This window comes from Alnus glutinosa, chromosome 1 (assembly GCF_958979055.1).
Source record: "Alnus glutinosa chromosome 1, dhAlnGlut1.1, whole genome shotgun sequence".
In the NCBI taxonomy this organism is placed as follows: domain Eukaryota; kingdom Viridiplantae; phylum Streptophyta; class Magnoliopsida; order Fagales; family Betulaceae; genus Alnus; species Alnus glutinosa.
Genome location: NC_084886.1, coordinates 44,583,585 through 44,605,745, shown reverse-complemented (window position 1 = coordinate 44,605,745; position 22,161 = coordinate 44,583,585). Strand labels below are relative to the sequence as shown.

The window sequence follows — 22,161 nt, the reverse complement described above, 5'->3', positions numbered from 1 at the left end:
ATAGATGCCTCAACCAACCAAAACTAATGAGTATATTAAAAATAAAATAAATAAATAAAAATAAAAACACAGAAAAAGTAAAAAGCCAGCGGTGCAAACACTCCAAATAGGAAAAAGCACTGTCAAAGCATTTCTTTATACCAAATCAGCAAATTCCAGACACATAACACCACTTCCTTCAGCCCCCACCTTTATTTTCTACGATCAAAAACATTTAATAAAGGTTAAAAAATTAAATTACGTTTTTCTCCTAAACTTTTACCTTTAAATAATTTATTTTTAGAATTTGAATTTATTGTAGTTAAGTCTTATTTTATAGTTTCGATGTCAATTTGTAGAATAATGCTACAGGGAAGAGTTTTTATCCGAGCCTCCTAAATATAATGTAGCTTTAAAATTATTATTGAATCAAAATTTAATAATTCTTATAAAATTACTTCAGTGTGTACCTTAATTTATTTTTTCTCTTAAATTAGAAGATATGCAAAATGACTAAACTATTTTTAAATAGATGTTTATTTTACATTAGCATAAGGAATATTTTGAGAACGTGGTTGGTAAGTTTTATTTCTCTTTTTACGTTTAAGTATCTTTTTGACATAAAACGGTAATTAAGTCATTTCATATATTTTTTTCATTCAAATTAAAGACTGAATTGGATTAAAAAAAAAATTAGTGATTTTGGATGAGAAAATATGTGAGGTAATTAAGAAATATACAAAAAGAAATTATCATTTATAAAAAGAAAAGAAAAGAAAAAATTACAGGGAGAGAGAGAGAGAGAGAGAGAGACCTATTCTATAGTGCATCTCCTTGTATATAACTTAGCAGGAAATATCGATGACATTGACAAGAAAGAAAGGATAAAGATCTCTCTCCCCGCGTTGCCTCTCTGTCTCAACCCCCACAAAAGCAAAAGCAAAACCAAACCTCTACGTATTTAGAGGACCAAAAACTCAGTCCCTAGCTGTGGAGAGAAAAGCGAGAGAGAAGAGAAGAGAAGGACAAATAGAGAGTGAGAGAAAACCGAAGAGGTAATATACTTTTCTTGTTTTTTTCTTCCTTTCTTTCAATTTCGGTTTTTTGTTTTTTTTTTTTTTTCTCTCCGATCCAATTTCTTTTCTGTTATGCCTAATCCTGTAATTTCGGTTCCGATCTAAAGGCTTGTTTTGGCCTAATCTCGGCCTTTTCCCATCTGTCATTGCCTCTGCCTTATTTGACCCTTTCCCTTCTCCTTCCTTTCCACAATTCCACAATTCAATCGATTTCCATCTTCTCTTTGTTTGGTTTTTCTAATTTTAGGGTTTCTTTGTGAAAATTTTGTTTGATTTTGCTGAATTGTTTGATTCTTTTATTGATCGAATTGTGATCCGTTTGTTTCTGGGTTGTGTTTGCTCTCTCGGTGGCATTGTTAATTTTGAAATTTGTTTGTGGTTTTTCTTTATGGAGGCCGGAGATTGTCGTCGGAGTGGTTTAGTGGTAAGGATTAACGGGTCTCTCTTCATTTCTTTGGTTTCTTTCTAGGAGATGAGGAACTTTTTTCTTTATTGAGTCGGTTTTGGTGTGTGAATTTTGGGATGTGAGTTTTGCAATTTGAATTGTATATGGAAATTTTCTTTTCATGTTGTGTTTTGTGTAGCAATTTTTATTGTTAGTTTATATTTGCTTATTTTTGTGGTAATTTGATGTTTTCTTTTGTTGTAAATAGTGAAAGAAGCTTTGTAGAATTATTACGTAGTCTTTTGGGTTTTGGTACTTAGAGTAGTGCTTTCCTTTTTTGTTATCATGGGAACAAATTTTATATTTTTTCCTGCTAATTCAGCGCCAGGTTTTTATCAAAGTTTTAAATTAAAAAAATAAATAAAATGTAAGCATTTTCAGGTTCCAGATTAAGAAAATTTATTAGTTTGCTTCCTCGCATTATATCAATTTTTAAAATTATATCTTATACCGTAGTTGTTCTGATGTTTAATGTTTAAGAGCATCACTGTAGTTTTTTTAATATTATTTTCGTCACACTAATTGTGGCAAGTTGCATTTGGCATTTTTCTATATTAGTTGATTAATTATTTGAGGCACTGGAAGGTGGTTTAAAATGAATGTATAAGCAATCAAGGTGGAATCATCAAATGTTCTCTATTGTCTGTATCATATTCCTTACTTTTTGTTTCTTGGGTTAAATAAGTTAGCAGGTACTAGCAGAAACTGTATCCGAAGCCTCACCCATCTTTACTACTGGCCTTGATCCTCTACCACTATTGTAGGAACCCCCCCCCCCCCAATTGGCGTTTTTATTTTTATTTTATATATATATATATTAGTTATGTTTAGATTTTAACTATGAAGTTGAGATGTTAAATGTTCCGTGACTATTTGGTGGCACTATGCAGGCACATGTGCGTCCTCCTGGTTACTTTATTCGTCTGGAGAATACTAGAACGGAAGACGATCTATATTTGAGTAAGAGAGTCAGGATGCGTAGGTGGCTCTGTTGTACTTGTCAAGTAGACGAGTCTTACCCCTCAAATGAAAACGAGCACCTGAAAAGCCCTGGGAATCATGTAGATGGTGGTATGTTGCCTCAACTCTCACTTTATGCTTTTGCAAATTTCCCCATGGTAAAAGGAGAACAAAACATTCGTACTTTTTTTTTTGATAAGTACGACGAAACATTCCTACTAATTTGGTTTTAGTAATAGAGATTGGAAGTAAATTAATGGTTCGGTCCATCTGAAACATCCTGGTATTTCCCCATTGTCTGTAACATGTGTGGTTATGTTACCGGTTCTAACTGAAAGTAAGAATTTGGAAGGCTGGAATAATGATCTGTCATTGGGAATTATGAAGTTATTTGGTCTTGCCTAGAAACTTTAATATATAGCACTAGTAATGTTCTATAAATTCTGTGATCATGAACTTCATAATGCTGGGTAGGTCATTGAATTGGATGTAGAAGATTGGGTTTGGGATTTGAGCCCTCCGATGTTGGACTCTTTCTATATATTCTTGAATAAGAACAGCTTAGATATGAGGTAAAGTCTTACTATAAGGTTTTGTCTAGTCCTATTCAGTCTTCATTTCCGTGGAAAAGTATTTGGAAAGTTAATGTTCCCCCGAGAGTGGCTTTCTTTTTTTGGACGGCAACTTTAGGGAAAACTTTAACTCTGGATAACTTACGAAAGAGAAACATTATCGTGATAGAATGGTGCTCTATGTGTAAGACTTCTGGAGAATCCATTGACTATTTGTTTTTGCATTGTATGGTGGCTACAAAATTGTGGAGGACGATTCTGCAATTGTTTGGGGTGGAGTGGGTAATGCCGGGGTCGGTGAAAGATATGTTGGGGCGTTGGAGGGGTCAGAAGGGTAATCGGACTTTGATACCGATTTGGCGCATGGCTCCGTTGTGTTTGATGTGGTGCATTTGGAGGGAACGGAATGCACGCTGTTTTGAAGATTGTGAGACTGGTTTGTTGAATTTGAAGAGAAAGATGCTACAAATGTTGTTTTTGTGGAGAGAAAAAATTCAGTTAATGCATGAATGTTCTTATTTTGAATTTTTAGATAGCTGTTCTCTCTATTCTTTATATTAGGGGCTTCTTGTATACGTCCTGTGTACTTGGGTTGCGCTCCTTTGCGCCTTTTCAATATATTTTACTTATTAAAAAAAAAAGAACAGCTTAGATATGAGTTTTTCAGTATTTGTAGCATTTTTGGAATGCTGGTTGGAATGCATTTTACACTTGTACATTCAGTATCCAGTTTTGCCAAAATTATTGGATCTCTACTCTCTAGGCCACCGCCACTGCCACTGCCACCACAAAGCTTCTGTCACCATCATAATCACGAGCTGCAGGAAACTTATCTGCAATATTTTAATGCCATGCTTCATGTCACTTTTGCCAAATCACTGCTCTAATTTAATGAAACCATTGCCTTACTAGATATAAGTGCATCTGTTATAATTTGTAGTCTTTGGCACACCTGCTGTCTACTTTTGGCTTCTGAGCAGATAATTTTGCATTCTTTTGTTCTTTAGCGCTGCTTGTATTTCACCTTTTTGTACATTTTAGGGCACCAAAAAGGCTCTAAGGTGGCAGCTCCTGTCAAACCTGAAGTGCAAAAGCCAGCACAACCCATTGAAGTGCCTGCACTGTCTGTGGATGAACTGAAAGAAAAGACTGATAATTTCGGATCGAAGGCCTTGATTGGTGAAGGATCATATGGGAGAGTCTATTATGCGAACTTAAGTAACGGGAAAGCTGTGGCAGTGAAAAAGCTTGATGTTTCATCAGAACCCGAGTCAAATCCCGAGTTTTTGGCACAGGTGTGTTTTGAACATAAACAATTATAGGCAATTCAGTTTGATATATGATTTTGCTTTTAGTTTCTGGGCATACCTGACTGCATTGATATTCTTTATATTAGGTTTCCATGGTTTCTAGATTGAAGCACGAAAATCTTGTTGAGTTGCTTGGTTACTGTGTGGAGGGAAATCTCCGTGTGCTTGCGTACGAGTTTGCAACCATGGGATCGTTACATGACATATTGCATGGTAGTGCAAAGCCAGCTTGTCCTACTTTAAATCTGCAATCTAGATTCACACAAAGAAATATTGTAGAAAATGGACATTGATGTGTTTTGTGTTGACAATTACAGGTAGGAAGGGAGTTCAAGGGGCACAACCAGGTCCAACGCTTGACTGGATGCAACGGGTTAGAATTGCGGTTGATGCAGCAAGGGGATTGGAATATCTACATGAGAAGGTTCAACCTTCTATAATACACAGAGATATCAGATCCAGCAATGTGCTTCTCTTTGAAGACTTCAAAGCCAAGATTGCGGATTTTAACCTTTCAAATCAGGCTCCGGACATGGCTGCTCGCCTCCATTCTACTAGAGTTTTGGGAACCTTTGGTTATCATGCTCCAGAGTAACGTTTCTGAAATTCCTTTGTCTTTTGTTTATTTAGCTATATTTAGTAGTTTTTTAACAAAATGCTTGTTTAGACGGTTTTTATGCTGCGTTCAAGTGATTTACTTTCATGTTACAGACTGCTGCAAACCCTATGTAATCACTAGGGATCAGTTTTCAGTTTTTCATTTGACTTCAATTATATTGTTACAGCTATTAATTATTTCCCTTCCTCGTTTTTCTTCAATTTATATTTTTTAAGGTCAATGCCTCCATCCCTAAATGCCTTACTTTTCATTTTGAATGCTCTATATAACTTAGACTGTTAGGTTTCGAAATATTACCTAAGACCCGAATCACTACAGTAGTGCTTGACCTGAATTAACGTCAGTACAGTTGATACCTTGAAACATTTAATGCAAGGGGCAGCTTATAAGCCCAGAAGACTAGTCTAGTAGAGGAGATTACCTAAAAAGGATCAAATCTTGTGGGTTGGTATCACACTTAGCTGGGTACCAACCTCGTAAGGGGGATGTCACTCGTTCAACTCCCACTCTCCCCCTCTCCTTCCCCTTGGGTTCACCTCTCGATCCCAAAAAAACAAAAGAAAAATTAATATACCTTATTTTTATTTCAATAAACAAAAACAATTAGTCATCAAATATAGCTGATATTAATCAGAGGAGCACATTATAGGAAATGACATGAGGATAAGGAACAATTATTTCATTGATGGCATTTTATGCTGTCTCTGTTGCCTTTCTTCTGTAGGTCTGCCCTTACTTAGTTTTTCCCATTTGCATTGGTTTTTTCGAGATGAAATAGAAACAGAAGAAAGAATAGCTGTTAATATAAGGTTAGATTAAAGGTTTTGGAAACAGAAATATAAATATAAGGTTTTGTTTAAAGAAATATTCATATTATCCTTATCAAAAATTATTTTGAGAGGTCACTTATCAAAAATTATTTTGAGAGGTCTTTCTTTGGAGCTTCTTTGGTAGCTTCATTTTGGTGGCACCTGCTCAAAATTAATTTGGTTGCCATTTTGAAAGAGCCTAATCACTTAGGGTTTTATGTAGCTTAAATTAATTTTAAAGATGTGTTTGAATGGCTTTCAGTAGTCCAGCTGGGGCACTTTTCCTGAAAACTTGTTACTCTTAATTTCAATGTCAGCAGGCCAGATCTAAGTACGAGGGTAGTTTTGACTGACATTGCATTAGAGACTTGCACAAGCTGGAGTGCTATGTTAATCTAGTAAATATAATTGTCTCATAGTGAATCTAATTGTTAGTGAAAGTAGTTTAGGTGTGGTTTTATGATTATGGACATATCTATATCCTTCCAACTGTTCCAAAGTGTCAAATACCTACCACAATGATGTTTTTTCGGCTTGTCAAGTAAATTTGTATGATAACCATACAGATTGTTTCTTTGATAGCAACACGTGGTATAATTGGTTCTGAAGTAAACACGGAGCTGCTTATTACACTTGTTTTTTATTTTATTTTTCTTGACAAGAATGGCTAGGAAGTATTTTGAGTAATTTGTCCTGTAAAACAATTTGCAGGTATGCAATGACTGGACAGTTGACTCAGAAGAGTGATGTGTACAGCTTTGGGGTTGTTCTTCTGGAGCTTCTGACTGGGAGGAAGCCTGTTGATCATACCATGCCTCGTGGCCAACAGAGTCTTGTGACTTGGGTGAGTTTGTCAGCCTAGTTTCTTTCAGTGTTATTATTTGTATTCCCTTTCTTTGTTATGTCTTTTTTTTCTTATCAGTTCTCTTTCAGATTTGGTATGGTTTAAAATGAAACTCATTTTTATAGGCTACTCCAAGGTTGAGTGAAGACAAAGTTAAACAGTGTGTGGATCCAAAACTGAAGGGAGAATATCCTCCTAAAGGAGTTGCTAAGGTCTCTCCTCTCTCTCTCTCACACACATGCACGAACTCACCCCTTGTTTTCTTTGGTAGTAGCTTACAATGTGGTTGTGCTGTCTGTGGCAAATGCAGCTGGCAGCTGTGGCAGCATTGTGTGTGCAGTACGAGGCTGAGTTCCGGCCAAATATGAGCATTGTTGTCAAGGCTCTCCAACCACTTCTGAAGCCTCCTACCCCAGCTCCAGAGACTTGAGCAAATAAACAGAGTTTTTTTGGTGTTGGATTTTCTGCCTCTGCACAGTTCAGTTTCATTTGTCTGCGGATTTCATCAAATATTATATATATTATTTAAATTTTTTTATATATGAGATTGAATGTTTAGGACTGGGTTCATGATCTTGCCTACTTCTGTCTGTTGCTGGTACTGCACTGGGTGCTATAATCTGTGGAGTCATAAATTGAATACGGGATGGGCTGCTTTGCTTGTTCATGTTTCTGGTAAATGGGCTTTTCTTGTATGTATCGTTTTCTCCTGTTTAGTACTCTGGTTGAGTTCAGGCTTGACTCACAGTGGAATTATATGTGTTCAGTTTTGGCACTTCTTGGTTGGGCCATTCAAGGCCGTGTTTGTTTGCTTACTTTTTCACTTTAAAAGCTAGCAGAACATAATTGGATCTGTAATATATGTATCACAACTTATCTTTTACCATTGGTTTTGAAAGGTTTTACACAAATATGATGAAACATGAGAGTAATATTTTTTACATAATAAATTTCGCAAATTTAATGGTGTATATGTTGCTACATGATAAATACGTTATTACATTATTTAAAAAGTAAATTTTTAGATGGCGTGATACCATACACAGTTTTATATGCTATAAAACAAAATTTGAAGAGATCCATTTTGCTTCCCTCAAGGAAAAATGCAATGTAACACATTTACATTTATAGCAGTTTGAGAAATGGATTAAGCTTGGGTGCTGTAAAAAAAACTACAGTAGTTTTTTTAATAGTCAAAATCTACTTCAAATCCATTTCACTTCCCTCAAGGAAAAATTCTATGTAACACATTTACGGTATAGCAGTTTGAGAAATGGATTAGGCTTAGGTGTTGTAAAAAAAACTACAGTAGTTTTTTTAATAGTCAAAATCTACTTCAAATCCATTTCACTTCTCTCAAGGAAAAATTCTATCTAAGGAAAAATTCTATGCAACACATTTACACTATAGCAGTTTGAGAAACGGATTAGGCTTAGGTGCTGTGAAAAAAACTACAGCATATGTACGGTAGTTTTTTTAATGATCAAAATCTAGTTTTAAGTATTTTATAAAAAAGATAGAGAAAATGAAGTTAGATGTTGACCTTTTTTTTACGGCACCTAAGCCAAATCTGAAACAAACGTATACATGGTAAAAGTAAAGTTCGATAAGGTTGTAATTAGATTAACTATTAACCACCATAACATAACATAACTAACCCAATAGCTATGTTTGTTAATGTATGTTTGGAGATTTTATTTGCTTTTTATTTGAAAAAAAATGGTTTGATATGACATATTGTTTGTGTTGTTTATTAATAAATTTAATAAAATTGTTATGAAAAGAGAAACAAAAAATGGAAAACAAAAATTTATACCAAACGGATGGGTTTAGCATGGTTCATGGTTTTTCAAACCAAACTCAAGTAGACTCAACTCTTACCTGCCCCGACGACCCATTTCAAAACCTACCAATTTGTACGAACTTCGATCACCAAAACACTCTAGTGTGGACGGAATTAAAGGAGCGAATATATACTTTATCTTATGACTCAAAAGCTTAAGGTTTGACCTTAATTTTATCTCACTTACAATGCATTTGAGAAAAGGTCAAACTCCAACGCAGACTAATAAGTACGATTCAAAAGCTTTAAACCCCAACTTAAATTGATACGATCCAATTATTTGCAAAGTGTATTGGCAATACTTAGTTCTTCTTCTCTACAGATTTGATATTTTTGAATGAGCAAGCCCGTGTTCTTCTTCTTCTTCTCATAGAACACGAGCAAGCCCGTGTTGTTGGGAGGCAACGCTTGCCCTTCCACCCAATATTTGAATGAGATCCTCGAATTAGGTACCCATTTTACGAGAGATTTTTTTGGTTATGTAGAATTGTAGATTATCAAAAAATTGGGTTGTTGTTGTTTGATTTCTGTTGAATTATCAAAAAAGGGTGAGTCACAACTAGGCCTATTATGGAAGATGTCAATAAGTCACATGACAAGCCTCCAACACCATCTACAAATGTTGAAACCTCCTCGCCTTCCTTGCAAACATAATTGGATCCTTCAAAAAAAAAAAAAAATCAAAAGCTGTGAATCGATTAGCTGTATGGTTGCACTTTACAAAAGTGGAACCAATTGACAAGTAAAACCCTAAGGCAGCATGCGATTATTGCAATAAGATGTTGGGGTGTCACTGGAGATATGGCACTTCGGCTTTGATGACTCACCTTACCTCTAACTGTCAAACCTCTCCACTTAAAAAATGGGAAAAATCCAATGTACCGAAAAGTCAAACTCTCTTGCAACAGTCATTTAAGAAAATGTCAGAGAATGGTAGTTGCAATACCAACCAATTGGGATTTGTGAAGTATGATCCGATTAAAATAAGGAAATTGGTTGTTCAATATTTCATCAAGGAGGAATTGCCTTTTAGGCATGTGAAGAGTTATGAGTTTAGACAATTGATGAATGGAATTGGTTCAATTCGCCATGTTGCATTACTCAACAAAAAGATTGCATAAAACTACAAGAGGAAGAAAAACTTAAATTGAAGGCTTATTTGAGGGGTAAAAGAATTTGCATAACTACTGATACATGGACATCTCTTCAAAATTTGAACTACATGGTTTTTACAGCTAGCTACATAGATTCTGATTGGAGAATGCATAAGAAAATAATCAAATTTAACTTAATTTCAAGTCATAAGGGTGAAAATATTGAAAGAATGTTGGAGAATACATTAATAGAATGGGATATTGAATTAGTGTTCACTATTACAGATGATAATGCGACAATCAATGATGTGACAATTGATTATATGAGAAGGAAGTTGAAGGACAAGAGAGATACTATTTTGGAAAGTGAATTCCTTCATATGCGGTGTGCCGCTCATATATTAAATCTTGTTGTAAATGAAGGCTTGAAATGATTGGGTGATTGTGTTTCTAATATTAGGAACATAGTGAAATTTGTGAGGTCTTCACCACAGAGAATTACAATGTTTAAAGAATGCATAAAGTGTGAAAAAAAAAAAAAATCAATGTACGAAGACAGTGTCTCTAAATGTTCAAACAATATGGAATTTTACGTACTTAATGTTGAGTGCGACTGAGAAGTACCAAAAAGCTTTTACTTGACTTGGGGAGGAAGATGGTAATCCTTTTGTTGTTCCTAGCTATAATGAGTAGGAAAATACTAGGAAATTTGTGAAGTTTTTGAAACCTTTTTATAAATCCACATTGAAGTTTTCTAGTTCAACTCATGTCACCTCCAACTCATATTTCATTCAACTTTGTATTATTATAAATACATTGTCTGATGGGCGTATGAGTTGTAATCTTATCCTTAGTGCACTAAGTTGGGATATGAAAAGAAAGTATGAAAAGTATTGGATGACCATGGAAAAGGTTAACTTATTGTTGTATGTCGCTCATGTTATTGACCCGCATACCAAGTTGAAGGCGTTGCAATATTACTTAGTAAAATGCAGTGGCCCTAAGTAGGCGAAACAAATCGAGACAAATGTGAAAGACCTCTTGAACCGTTTGTGGGAGCAATACAATAAGTTATATGGGAGGCATTTGTCTAACTTTGATGCGGGTATGGAAAGTTCAACTGTTACTTCTATAGATGTTAGTGTTGATGACAATGCTGATACACTTACAAAGATGGAATATATGAAGGGTTTCATCCAACACCTTGAGAAAGAGAACAACTTTGAGTGTATGCCATTGGTGGATCGTTATTTTTTGGATGGGTGTGAAGCAACAACAAAAGAATTTGACATTTTACTTTGGTGGAAGATTAATGCACCAAAATATCCTATCCTCGCAGAAATAGTCCATGATATATTGGTCATTCCTATTTCTACAGTTGCATTTAAGTCTGCATTCAGTAACAGAGGACGTATATTGGATCCCTTTAAGAGTTCATTATCTCCATTGACAATTGATGCCTTGATTTGCACACAATACTGGTTAAAGAATAAGCAGACTTGGAGAATGAGAATATTATTAAAATATTTGATGAACATGGTAAATGTGTATAAATTCATTTTAGTTTTCATTATTATTAATTCATTTTAGTTATTTATTCATTTAACTATTTTTTTTTCTTCTATTGTAGTTATAGATGAATGAGAGCAGAGCTACAAAAAGCCAGAAACCGAACCATGCTGGGATATGTTTAATATATGTTTATGAACTTTTGGTTATGAACTTTTTTAATATGTTTATGGACTTTTGGATTTGAACTTTTTTAATATGTTTATGGACTATTGATTATTAACTTTTTTAATATGGTTATGAACTTTTTTAATATGTTTATGAACTTTTGGTTATGAACTTTTTTAGTATGTTTATGGACTTTTTGGTTTAAATTTTTTTAATATGTAATATGTTTATGAACTTTTAGGTTTTTAATATGTAATTATGTATGAACGTGGAGTTTTCGAGTTCAAATTTGTAGTTGATGAGTCTCAGGATGGCACAAATGAGAATTTTTTTATCTTTATTATAATAATTGAAATTTCTTAATTGAATTAGGTTCAATATCTTAAAAAAATAGGCTAAAATGTTTAAATAAAGCCCAAAAAAGTTTAAATGAAGTTCAAAAAAGTAGATCCAATACTAAAAATAAGTCTAAATTTTTTTTATTTTTTTTATTTTATTTTTTTTAAAATACCATCCTGCCCGGATAACTGAAGTACCCGGTTCCGCCTCTCCAGGTTTACACCCTTATACTTAGTTGACATGAGTCCCTATGACCAAACACTAAAATATGAGATTTATCTTTTGAGAAAGTTAGAAATAGATATGATAAAGTATATATAATTAATTTCTTTACCCATGAAAGTTTCAATTCAGATTAAATCCTAAAGTTTCAATTGCATCAGATGTATATTCATAGTTTAATAATTGTAATGCATGTCCATATACTAAAAATAACAAGTCCTAAGTTAATAATAATAATAACAATACAAAATACAATTCATGTATGTATAGGGTATTAGGAAACATATTTTTTTATTAAAAAAAAAAGTTAAAAATTATATTTTTATGTTACAATTATCGCCCAATGTTTACGAGATAGTCTCAACAAATCTTTAAATTTTATTTTCTAAAAACATAAAAACAAAAATTGATTGAAATGAATAAGATACGAGTACTGTATATGTATAATTGCCCTGGTTGATTGCGCAGTCCAAAAGCTCCTAGTCTCCTACAGCACTATCACCGGCACGTGCTACCCAAAAGTTGCACGTGGGATCCTCCGAGCTTATAAAAATCCCCCTCCGCTCAAGAAATGTCCGAGCTTGTAAAACCCCTTGGAAACCTCTCAGCGCGCTCAGTGTTGCCCTCTTTCTCAAAACGCCCAAACTCTCTCTCTCTCTCTCTCTGATGGCTTTTGATATGGATTCGGATAGATGCGTTGGATTCAAACGAAGAATCACGGAGATCGGAGACACCCAAGAGACACCGCCGACACCGCCGCCACAATCCTCCACTTCTCTTTGTATAGTTCACCAGGACGAGCAGGAAGAGCAAGATTTCGCTGAGAACAAGAACTTGAGCCTCCTCTCTGACTCCAAGAAGTCCAAGTCTTCTTCTCATTGTGAAGAATCTGAAATCATCACTGAAGGAAATCAAGAACTGGGTTTTGCTTCTGGTGCTCAACAAAGTCGCGAAGTGCTGGGTTCTTTGGCTTCTGGGCCTTCTGGAAATGGGGATTTTGTGATCAAGGTTGAGAATTTTGGTGGAGAAGTGCAAAAGACTGAGGATTGCGAGGCGGGCTATGTCTGTGATTGTGAAGCAAAGCAAGAAAAGTTTGATGTAGAGAAGGGTGGTGGAGAAGTGCAAAAGACTGAGAATTGCGAGGCGGGCTATGTCTGTGATGGTGATGCAAAGCAAGAAAAGTTTGATATAGAGAAGGGTGGGGTTGAAGAGACTGCCAAAGAAAGCTTGTTGTCTGCTTCTTCTGACAAAGAAGAGAAGGCCTTTGTGAAAAGTGAAGTGGGTGTTGAGGTGGGCTCTGCCACGGAGGAAAATAAGGAGTTGGGAAAAGAATTTGAATCTAAAATTCTCTTGGAAGTGAAAAAGAAGCAACTCTTGGAGAAGCTTGAAGTCGTGTTAATGGCTGAAGATAAAACCCAGGGGGAAAAATTCACTGATTTTGAGGGTTCTTTGGAGATTGAAGTAATCGATCAAACGGCATTGATTGATTTCAATGACAAATGTGCAGAGAGGAAAGGGAACAAGAATGTGAATCAAGAAATGGATGCAAAGAAGGCGAGGCGGTCACGTAGAAAAGCAAAAAAGGTTTTCGAGATGAATCGAAAGAATACCCTTGTGAGGGGTGAAACTGAAAATGGGTGCAGAAAGATTGGGGATGGAACCAAGACGTTATACTCAAGGAAGGAGATGGAGGCCCTGAGGTTCACAAACATTGTAGAGCAGCGCCAAATTTGGAAAGTGATATACAACGGGCTTGGGGCTGCCGTGGCGAGGGAGTACGATGACTTGGCAAGCTCTAAGCATCAGAAGCAAATCCGCTTGAATTTTGATCCTCGGCAGCGCTTCGTGAAGCAGGAAGAGGCCCCTCCAATCCTCAGTAAGTATTATTATTTCTTCACTCTCGCTGTTGTGGATTTTTGGTTCATAGAATTTATTTGAATGGTGAAAACATGATGAATGAAGCTGTGTTTCAATGAACGCGTTAACTCATAAAATTCCCTTCTTTTATATCTCGTGAGATTGAACTTTTTTGTTTGGAAGAGTCTATGACATCATTATCATCAGCATTATTACAGATGCAGTATCTGGATAGGTTAACGACATTGACCATTCACTAGCTTGAAGAGTTGTCCAGGATTGCGGTTTACATGCAATATGAGAAATATGTTAATGACATTGATGATTCACTATCTTGAAGAGTTGTGCTGGATTGTGGTTCAGTGTTGTGATTAAAAAAATGTCTTAATTGCAGTAAGTAGGTGTAAAATGTGAACCTGTTCTGCTCTTGTTTTCTTTATTTAGACACAAGCTAACTCACATTCAAGAGATGACCTTTGTTAAAGTATTGATTAAATGATTAAATTTATCACTTCTTATTGGTTTAAGCTTTTGGGACAAGTTGTGATTTAACATGGTATTAAAGCAGAGGTCCTGAGTTCGAACCCTGACTCCACAATTCACCCTCCATTTCAATTAAATATTTCACGTGTTGGGCTTCACCTATTAAAATGGAATTTGAGCCTACACGCGAATGCGAGTGTTAAAGTATTGATTAAATTATTAAATTTAGCACTTCCTATTAGCTTAAGCTTTTGGGATGAGTGGTTTTTGAATGTGATTGCTAAAACCTGGGCTTTTTATAAAAACTTTCAGATCTGGTGACTGAACAGTGGTTTGTATTTATGACCCAGGCTTTGAAAACTGAAACAATTTCATTTGCTGCTAGGCCTGAAGTAATCATTGTTCGAGTGCCTGATAGATTCATAGTTGTTTCGGTAGAGCTGTAAAAGTTTCTCACTCTTTCTTTTGCATCTTGGGTCTAAAATTTATTGGTCAAGCTGTACTGCTGCAAATATGTCAGTGTCACTTCTTATTTTACTTCTGAATTTTGGATTTAAACTTCAGTTATACATCATGCTTATTTAGCTGAGGTTATTGTTAATTCTAGTATTTGTGATGGTTGCCTCTCTAGGATGATGTGTGCCACGTGACAGCTGAGGTTATTGCAACTAAGGCAAATGGTTAATTCTAGTATTTTAACGAGTAAGTTTGTATTGGTATTCATGTCGCCTTAACAAGGGTAGTCTCCCTTCACTACGTCTCAAGACCAACGAGTACCATTGCTACCAGATCCGTTGTAGTGAACAAGTTTATTTTGCTGGCTCTTCTGGTTGCCATCTTGGTCTCCAGCAGTCCAACCCAGGGTTCCTATCCAATCAGCTACTGCTTTTAAACTGTCGGGTTCTCCTGCCCTTCTATTGGACTGGGATTCTTGACCATTTCCAGTTATATTGTATCATTAAAAAAAAAAAAAAAAATTGTATTGGCATTCAGCCTCATGCATCATCATGCATATTATGAGTCCATGTTGTGCAGCATTGGATCCACCTTGTTTTTGAGACTCCAAGACAAACCCCATTGACAGTCTGACAGGGAGATTTCTGCCCTCTGACACTAAGTTCAGAGGTCTTTGTCAACAATTTAAGTGTTTTTTGCAGTTTGGTTTCCCATGTTTGCAATTACGTTTGGCTGCTGCTTAAAAGTTGTAATTTTCTCTCTGCATTTTCTCAAAATAGTTCTCTTTTGGGATCTGTTTTGTTAATTTTTGTTAAAAATCAGCAGGTTATTGTTTAGGATCTTTGAGATTTATTTTTTTCGTTTAATCTGAGCAACAGTATCATGTTGATTTTATGATCAATCGGTTCAATCCTGTTCTGATTCCATGCTTGTAGCCGTTCTCGTATTTATTCAATTGCTTGTGCACAGTCAAGAGTGTGTAACCAGCTTGTTTTCCAATAAACGTATTAGTGTTTCTCTGAGATTTTCCCGTTACAGAAACAAAATATCAATAATTCTTTTCCTCCTAAAATAAAATGTTGAAAATCATAGACCTTTCTAAGAGCTTTTCTTCATTCACCCTATCTCTCTTGGTTGTTAAGCCTGATTGTGTCCATTTGATGGTTCAAATTCTCTTGTGCACAGGGGTGGTTGCTGCAAGGGGAAGGAATCACATGAAAATCTTTGTGCATTGAAGAATGGCCTACAGGAATCTGCAGAAGACCCTATGTCCAACATACGACATATATTCCCTTGACTTGTAAACTTGTGCTGTGTATACAGTATACTACTTGTGTACAGTCTTGTACATGAACTTCTGCTATAGGCGGGTTTAGGCAACATACTTTGGTCATGTGGACGATTATATGTTACATTCTTTTGTGAAGGAAAAGTAATAAAGTGGTTAAGCTCAATTGTTTGACTAGTCCTATGAATCAAAGGAGATGATTTTCTCTTCACTTTTGCTTGCATAAATGTCAAAATTGAACACATTATTTCCCCCCGTCTTTTCTCTAGACAAGACTTAACTGTTTTAGAATTGCATTGCTAAAATTTTATGATTACTTTCAGGGGAAGCATGTTCTGAAAATATGGACATTGATATAAAAGACATGGAGAGTAATGAAACAGAAAGTCTGTCTCCATTGGATCCCACTTGCAGTCAGAGTGTTAGTGGTGAATATGGCTACACAGGTCTAGAAGAAGATAGCAGTGATGATGATGACAGTGTTGAAGATTATGCAAGTATTCAGAAACCTGCCTTTGTAGTAGAAGGAGAACCAAATTTTGATTCTGGTCCACCAGAAGATGGATTTGAATACATCAGACGTGTCAGGTAGATTAGTTCTCTGTTTCTTTTTATTTAATCTTCTTAATGGAATATTTTTCTTTGAAAATACTAAACCAAGGTTGGTAATGATGCCAACGCATTTATTTTGAACTGTTTTGATGATGTGGAACCCAAGTGGGCCTCCCATATTATTAGACATGCCGAATTTGTGCACCAAATGGCAAGATATGTGCCAAATTTGGCCTCATATGATCAGACTCGCACCAAATCAAGACCTGGGAATTCAGCCTGGCCTTTGTAAATATCTTTCCTTTTTTTAACTTCTTAAACCTAGCGGTCCAAAATCCGTAGAACAGCCCGTTATTGATCTTGGGTACTTTGGTCATGTTCCGTTTGATTACTGTTACCTTATCCGAAAAGGGTGCAATAGGAAGTCTTTGAGCTCTCAGCAGTGTAAATGTTGCAATCACATACAAAGAAATTTTGGTTAACCTAATCATTTGTTGCAATGATAAAGTCTCGGGCTATTTTGCGAAATCATGAAAGCGAGGACAATATCTAAGATAAAGTTTCGGGGTTTGTTGATACACTTTCCATTAGCTTTAACTCTCTGTCAAACTGGAGTGTGCAGGATAATCTAGTTCTTTAAGAAGAATAGAGAACTGATTATTGATATCAATCTAAAGTAGTCCTCTCTCTTGTTTAGGTGGGAGGCTTCTCAGATTCCAAAAGTGAAGGTGGCCAAGTTTGATAGAAGTAAATTTAACAAAGAACAGAGTGTTTATATGCCCCAGATTCCTGACATTGCCAGGTGTCCAGAACATCTACTGCCTTTGAAACAATGGGAGGATGCATTTCTTGCTGATTTTTCAGAGCTACGTCTGGTATTTTCTTATGGCCTCAATTTAACTTAGTGATTGGTTGATATATTTTTATTTCTTTTTCTTTGTTTCAGTGTGGGTGGAGCAATTTATTGGTATTTTGACATTTCTTCTTCAACATGATGCCTGTATCTTTTCATTTCTTCACATTAGGGAACAATAAGCGATTTTACAAAAATATTTTGTATCTTAATAATTCAAAATATGACATAATGGTTGGAAAAGAATTTTTTTCTTCTTTTACCCTCTCTCTCTCTCTCCCCGAAATACATAACGTTTTGGGGGGCATTTAAATTGTACAAAACTGATAGGAAATGATGTCTGTAGAAAAGGAGAAAGTTCTTTTGGTTTCCAGAAAGAATACGAGAAAGGGAGCTGCCTTATATTGCTGGAGAAAGAAAACTATTTTTAGCAATTTATTTCCTTCCCCTCTTTTTTATTTTTTTTAAGACGCCCTTTTTTTGGGTTAAAGTATTTAAAATAGTTAATTTAGCTATAGTTGTTCACAAATTTAGAGTAAGTATGGCAATGCCCTTAAGGAGTTTTAGGCGTGGAAGAATGCCATAGTCATAGAAATTGGACCTCAGAATCATTGATCCAAACATCGTATAGATCAATACCTTAACCGAACAAACAAGCGTGAGATTATAAAACCAAAGGCTAAGCTATTATTGTCTGTTGCCTGCCGGCAAGGGGACCACATTCAGGTATAACCAATCGGGATTGAACAATCTGGGTTTGCTGGTCATACTCATTCATATATATATATATATATATACACACACACACACAAACACAGATATCCGCCGAGAAGAAAAAGAGAGAGGAGGAAAAGAGAGAGCATGAAAGAGAGACTGAGTGACGGAAAAGAATTTTTGAAGGAGGTCAAAGAGGTTGCCATTGGAGACAGTTGCGACAAGGTGAACATGACCAGAGAGATTATCATATGTCAAAATTGTTAAGTCGAGCTGGTTCTATGTCGATTCTAAGAACTTTTGAATGTTGGTAAGGGGAAAGAACTTTTGAATCAAAGAGTAGGCATGGCCTCAGTGACAAAAAAGCGACTTTTTTGCGTGTTAATGATTCTTCCACTTTGGCTGGGCATGATTTTTGTGAAGAAGAGAATAGCATGCCTTGCCCGAAATTGGAATTTTGCTCTCGGGATGAACCCATTTTTTGGGAGCCTCTGACTTGTTGTCTCCATGTTGTGAATGAAATCTTGATAGTACAGGGTCATCGACATCAGATTGGGTCCTGCAAAAGGTGAAGAATTTCCGCCATTATGTGGGGTTAGTTATTGTGTGAGGGGTTTGAAGAGGAACTCATGGCTTTATTTACGGCCATTGAAGCAAGTTGTTGCCAAGAGGAGTTGGCCTCCAATTCCAAACCAGCCAACATAGGTAAAAGAGAATTAAGAAGATTGTCATGTTCTATCAATTTTGATTTTAAAGGTGGAAGCTCTAGTCGAGGCAGAGTTAAGAGGAGGGGTGTGTCAGTTCTTTATGAAGCCTAAATTGTTATCCAGGAATGTGAGAGGGTTGAATGAGAGGGATAAGTGCCTAAGAGTTAGAAATTTGCTCAAAGAATGAAAGGTAAATGTTATTTGTTTTCAGGAAACTAAGCTGGAGATTAAGTATTGTAGCGTTGTGCGTAGTTTGTGAGGTTGCCAACATGTGGATTGGTGTTGTTTAGATTCAAGAGGGGTTTCCGGTAGGATTTTGCTATGTGGGATAGCAAGGCGGTGGAGAAAATCGAATAGTGTGTGGGGGAGCTTATTGTTGCTTGTTCTTTTAGAAATGTCGAATATCAATTTACTTGGGCTTTTGCGGTTAATGGCCCTAATTCTAATTGTGATAGAAGGCTTTTATGGGATGAATTGGCTGGTTTTCTTAATTGGTGGAACTTGTCGTGGTGCATTGAGGGAGATTTCAACGTCACTCTTTTTCCTAGTGAGAAATCGGGTGAAGTCTGTTTTTGTCCAGCTATGGTGGAGTTCTCAGATTTCATTTTTGATCAGGAGCTCATCAATATTCCTTTGGTAGGCGAAACTTCTACGTGGTCGAACAATCAGGCTCAACCCTCTTGGTCTATAATTGATAGATTTCTCGTTTCTCCTTAATGGGAAACCCAATTTCTTAAATTTTCCCATAAGAGGTTGTCGAGAATTTGTTCGGATCATTTCCCTATTCTTCTTGATTGCGGAGGATTTCACAGAGGTAGAAGGTATTTTAAGTTCAAGAACATGTTAAAATCAAAGGGTTTTGTGAATAGGGTGAAATAGCGGTGGACTTCTTACCACTTTCAAGGTTTTCCAAGTTTCATTTTGCTCGCAAACTTTAGGCATTAAAAGCTGATTTAAGAGTTTGGAATGACGGGATGTTTGGTAATGTAGAGAGACAATTTTGGATGATTTATGAGTTCTTGAGGGTTTGAAGAAGAGAGAACTTTATGTGATGAGGAGGAAATGAGGAAGGATAAAGCTATTAGTGATTTGGGGAGGACAACTCTCTTGGAGGCAGAAATCGAGGGCGTTGCGGTTAAGAAAGGGTGTTTGATGACAAGTGTACGGAGTTCTTACATCGAGTGGCCAATTCAAATAGAAGAAATAACTCCATTGAATCTTTGTTGATTAATGGTATAGTCTCTTCCGATCAATATTGAGATTAGAGAACACATTGTGTAGTTTTATACGAGTCTGTTTACCAAACATGAGAGAGAGGCTCTATCGCAGGTGGTAGTGGATCTTAAATATGACAACTCGTGAGGTGAGTGGTGTTCTAATGATGTTCATGGGTCGTTCTCAGGTGAAGACAAGTTTTGTTGGGCCTCTTCCAAGAAGGTTATTTTTTTGTCAAATCGTTGTATATTATCCGAACTCCCTATGATAATACTCTTTTCCCTTGGAAGAGGAATATTTGGTGGAATAAGGTTCCTTTAAGCGTGGTATTGTTTGCTTGGTCGGCAACGTTATGGAAGATCCTCATGATATCCGCGTGGTATTGTTTGCTTGGTCGGCAACGTTATGGAAGATCCTCATGATGGATATCATGAGGAAGCAACATATCATAGTGGTAGATTGGTGTTGCATGTTCAAGAAGAGTGAAGAATCCGTTGATCACCTCTTACTCGACTGTGAGGTTGGTAGTGCCTTGTGAAATACTATTTTTAGTCTTTTTGGGTTTGATTGGGTCATGCCTAGACAAGTAGTAGAAGATGCCTAATGTAGTCTTCATAGTGCAGAAGATGTTTTTGTCATGCCTAATGTAGTGTATTTGGAAAAAAATAAATTATCGAAGTTTTAAAAATCGCAAGAAGACGGTGGTGGAATTAAAGGTTTTTTTCTTCAATACCCTTTACCATTGGATGATTGCCTATGATTGCTTTTATTTTGGTCGATTTGAAGATTTTCTTGATTTTTTTCTCTTTCTCATTAGGTGTTTCTCTTGTATATTTCTTGCGTTCTTGGGTTGCACCGTGCACTTTTTAATGAATTTCTATTACTGATTAAATTTTTTTGGTTCTCTTAATCTCAGGCCCTGTCACGTCTTCAGGATTCTAGTGAAGAACTTTCTGGAAAGCTGCAACCAATATTTGTTATTCATGAAAAATGTCATTCCCGCGACTTACCTTGGATTCTTGAAAATTTAGATACTGAGGAAGTCCATCCCAAGCAGCCTCATGATTTTTCCGGGCCTGAAAGCTCCATTGATCAGCCATCTATGTTGGCTCCTGAAGACTACGATACCTCTCTGCCTTCAGAACATTCAAGCCCAAAGGCTTCTGCAGATGAAAGTTCTGGCCCTCTGTTGTCTGCGATCTTAAAAATGGACTCTGTTGCTCGAGTGTCAATGTTGAAGAAACGCATAAGCTCGGTAGGGACCATGAATACTCTGTCAAGAAATGATTGTTCGTGGCTGTTCGCCCTATGTGCGGCAGTTGATACACCACTAGATGCCGACACCATCGCCGCCCTTCGGAGCCTGCTTCGGAAGTGCGCCATCTTGCGAGCTGCAAAGTCTGAACTCGATGACGAGGTTGTGATGCTAAATATTCTGACCACAGTTGCAGGCAGGTATTATGGGCAGTTGGGAAGCTAAGCTGAAGCTTCCTGGGTTGTTATATCTGTTTCACAATTCATGGTCTTCGATGTCTGCCTGCCTCAAGCAGAGAGGAGAGGTGATATATAGGAGCGAGCTTACATTTTAAGAGGAAAGATGCGACCTTTACTTAGATTATATGGTTTTCTGAGCATGATGAGGCATTTAGATTGTAAGTATCGCTAGTAGCGTGCTCTACTGCCCGAAGAAGAAAATACTAGAGACTCATAAGCTAAATTAAGCACTTGAAACAGCTTTAATCAGATCTTGTTTCGGTGTGAGGTATCAAATTTCTTTTATTTTTCGTTGTGCATTATTCTCTCCATTTAGTTAAATAGGGAGGGTATAGTTGTCTTTTCATTTTTTTACAGAATGTGAAAAGACAACTATACCCTCATTTTTGCACTAAATGGAGAGGATCCAAATTCCGTTTGGTAACCTCTGCCTCTCAAGTATGAGAATTTTTATTTTTGAGTGGATGTAAAAAGCGATTGATGTGATATAAAGTAGAAAGAATTTATATGAAAAAAAAAAAAAAAAAAAAAAATTAAGAATGTTTTAAAGTTGATGTTTTCTGGAAGAAGCAAAAAGAATGGGAGGGGTTGCTAAATGAGGCCCGCATTGCTAGATATTCTTTCAAATTGTGCCCAATAGTTTATTGATACCAAAGAGGACTAGAGAAAGAATAGTATCCCCTCTCTTTTTACGACGTAAGAAAGTACTAGTCACATTTATGTCATTACTATAAAATCATTTTTATATAGTTT

At 36.2% G+C, this 22,161-nt stretch overlaps 2 protein-coding genes across 2 annotated transcripts; both read left to right on the top strand.

The window, feature by feature from the left end:
* Window positions 1–842: 842 nt before the first annotated feature.
* Window positions 843–7,389, top strand: LOC133851978 (PTI1-like tyrosine-protein kinase 3). Its single transcript, XM_062288619.1, has 8 exons — window positions 843–1,034; window positions 2,391–2,571; window positions 4,074–4,327; window positions 4,429–4,555; window positions 4,660–4,933; window positions 6,482–6,614; window positions 6,740–6,826; window positions 6,925–7,389. The coding sequence occupies exons 2-8, from the start codon at window positions 2,475–2,477 to the stop codon at window positions 7,042–7,044; spliced, it is 1,092 nt and encodes a 363-aa protein (XP_062144603.1). The 5' UTR covers window positions 843–1,034; window positions 2,391–2,474; the 3' UTR covers window positions 7,045–7,389.
* Window positions 7,390–12,356: 4,967 nt separating this feature from the next.
* Window positions 12,357–21,695, top strand: LOC133851957 (uncharacterized). The gene is made up of 4 exons (XM_062288597.1): window positions 12,357–13,665; window positions 16,197–16,461; window positions 17,123–17,300; window positions 20,831–21,695. Exons 1-4 carry the CDS (start codon window positions 12,456–12,458, stop codon window positions 21,392–21,394), a joined length of 2,217 nt encoding a protein of 738 aa, XP_062144581.1. The 5' UTR covers window positions 12,357–12,455; the 3' UTR covers window positions 21,395–21,695.
* Window positions 21,696–22,161: the final 466 nt, after the last annotated feature.

Coding starts and splice junctions, on each gene's coding strand:
- LOC133851978 (XM_062288619.1), top strand. CDS start 2,475: ATGCGTAGGTGGCTCTGTTGTACTTGTCAAGTAGACGAGTCTTACCCC. Junction 4,556..4,659: donor GTTACATGACATATTGCATG/GTAGTGCAAAGC, acceptor TGACAATTACAG/GTAGGAAGGGAGTTCAAGGG. Junction 4,934..6,481: donor TTTGGTTATCATGCTCCAGA/GTAACGTTTCTG, acceptor AACAATTTGCAG/GTATGCAATGACTGGACAGT.
- LOC133851957 (XM_062288597.1), top strand. CDS start 12,456: ATGGCTTTTGATATGGATTCGGATAGATGCGTTGGATTCAAACGAAGA. Junction 13,666..16,196: donor AGAGGCCCCTCCAATCCTCA/GTAAGTATTATT, acceptor GATTACTTTCAG/GGGAAGCATGTTCTGAAAAT. Junction 17,301..20,830: donor ATTTTTCAGAGCTACGTCTG/GTATTTTCTTAT, acceptor TCTTAATCTCAG/GCCCTGTCACGTCTTCAGGA.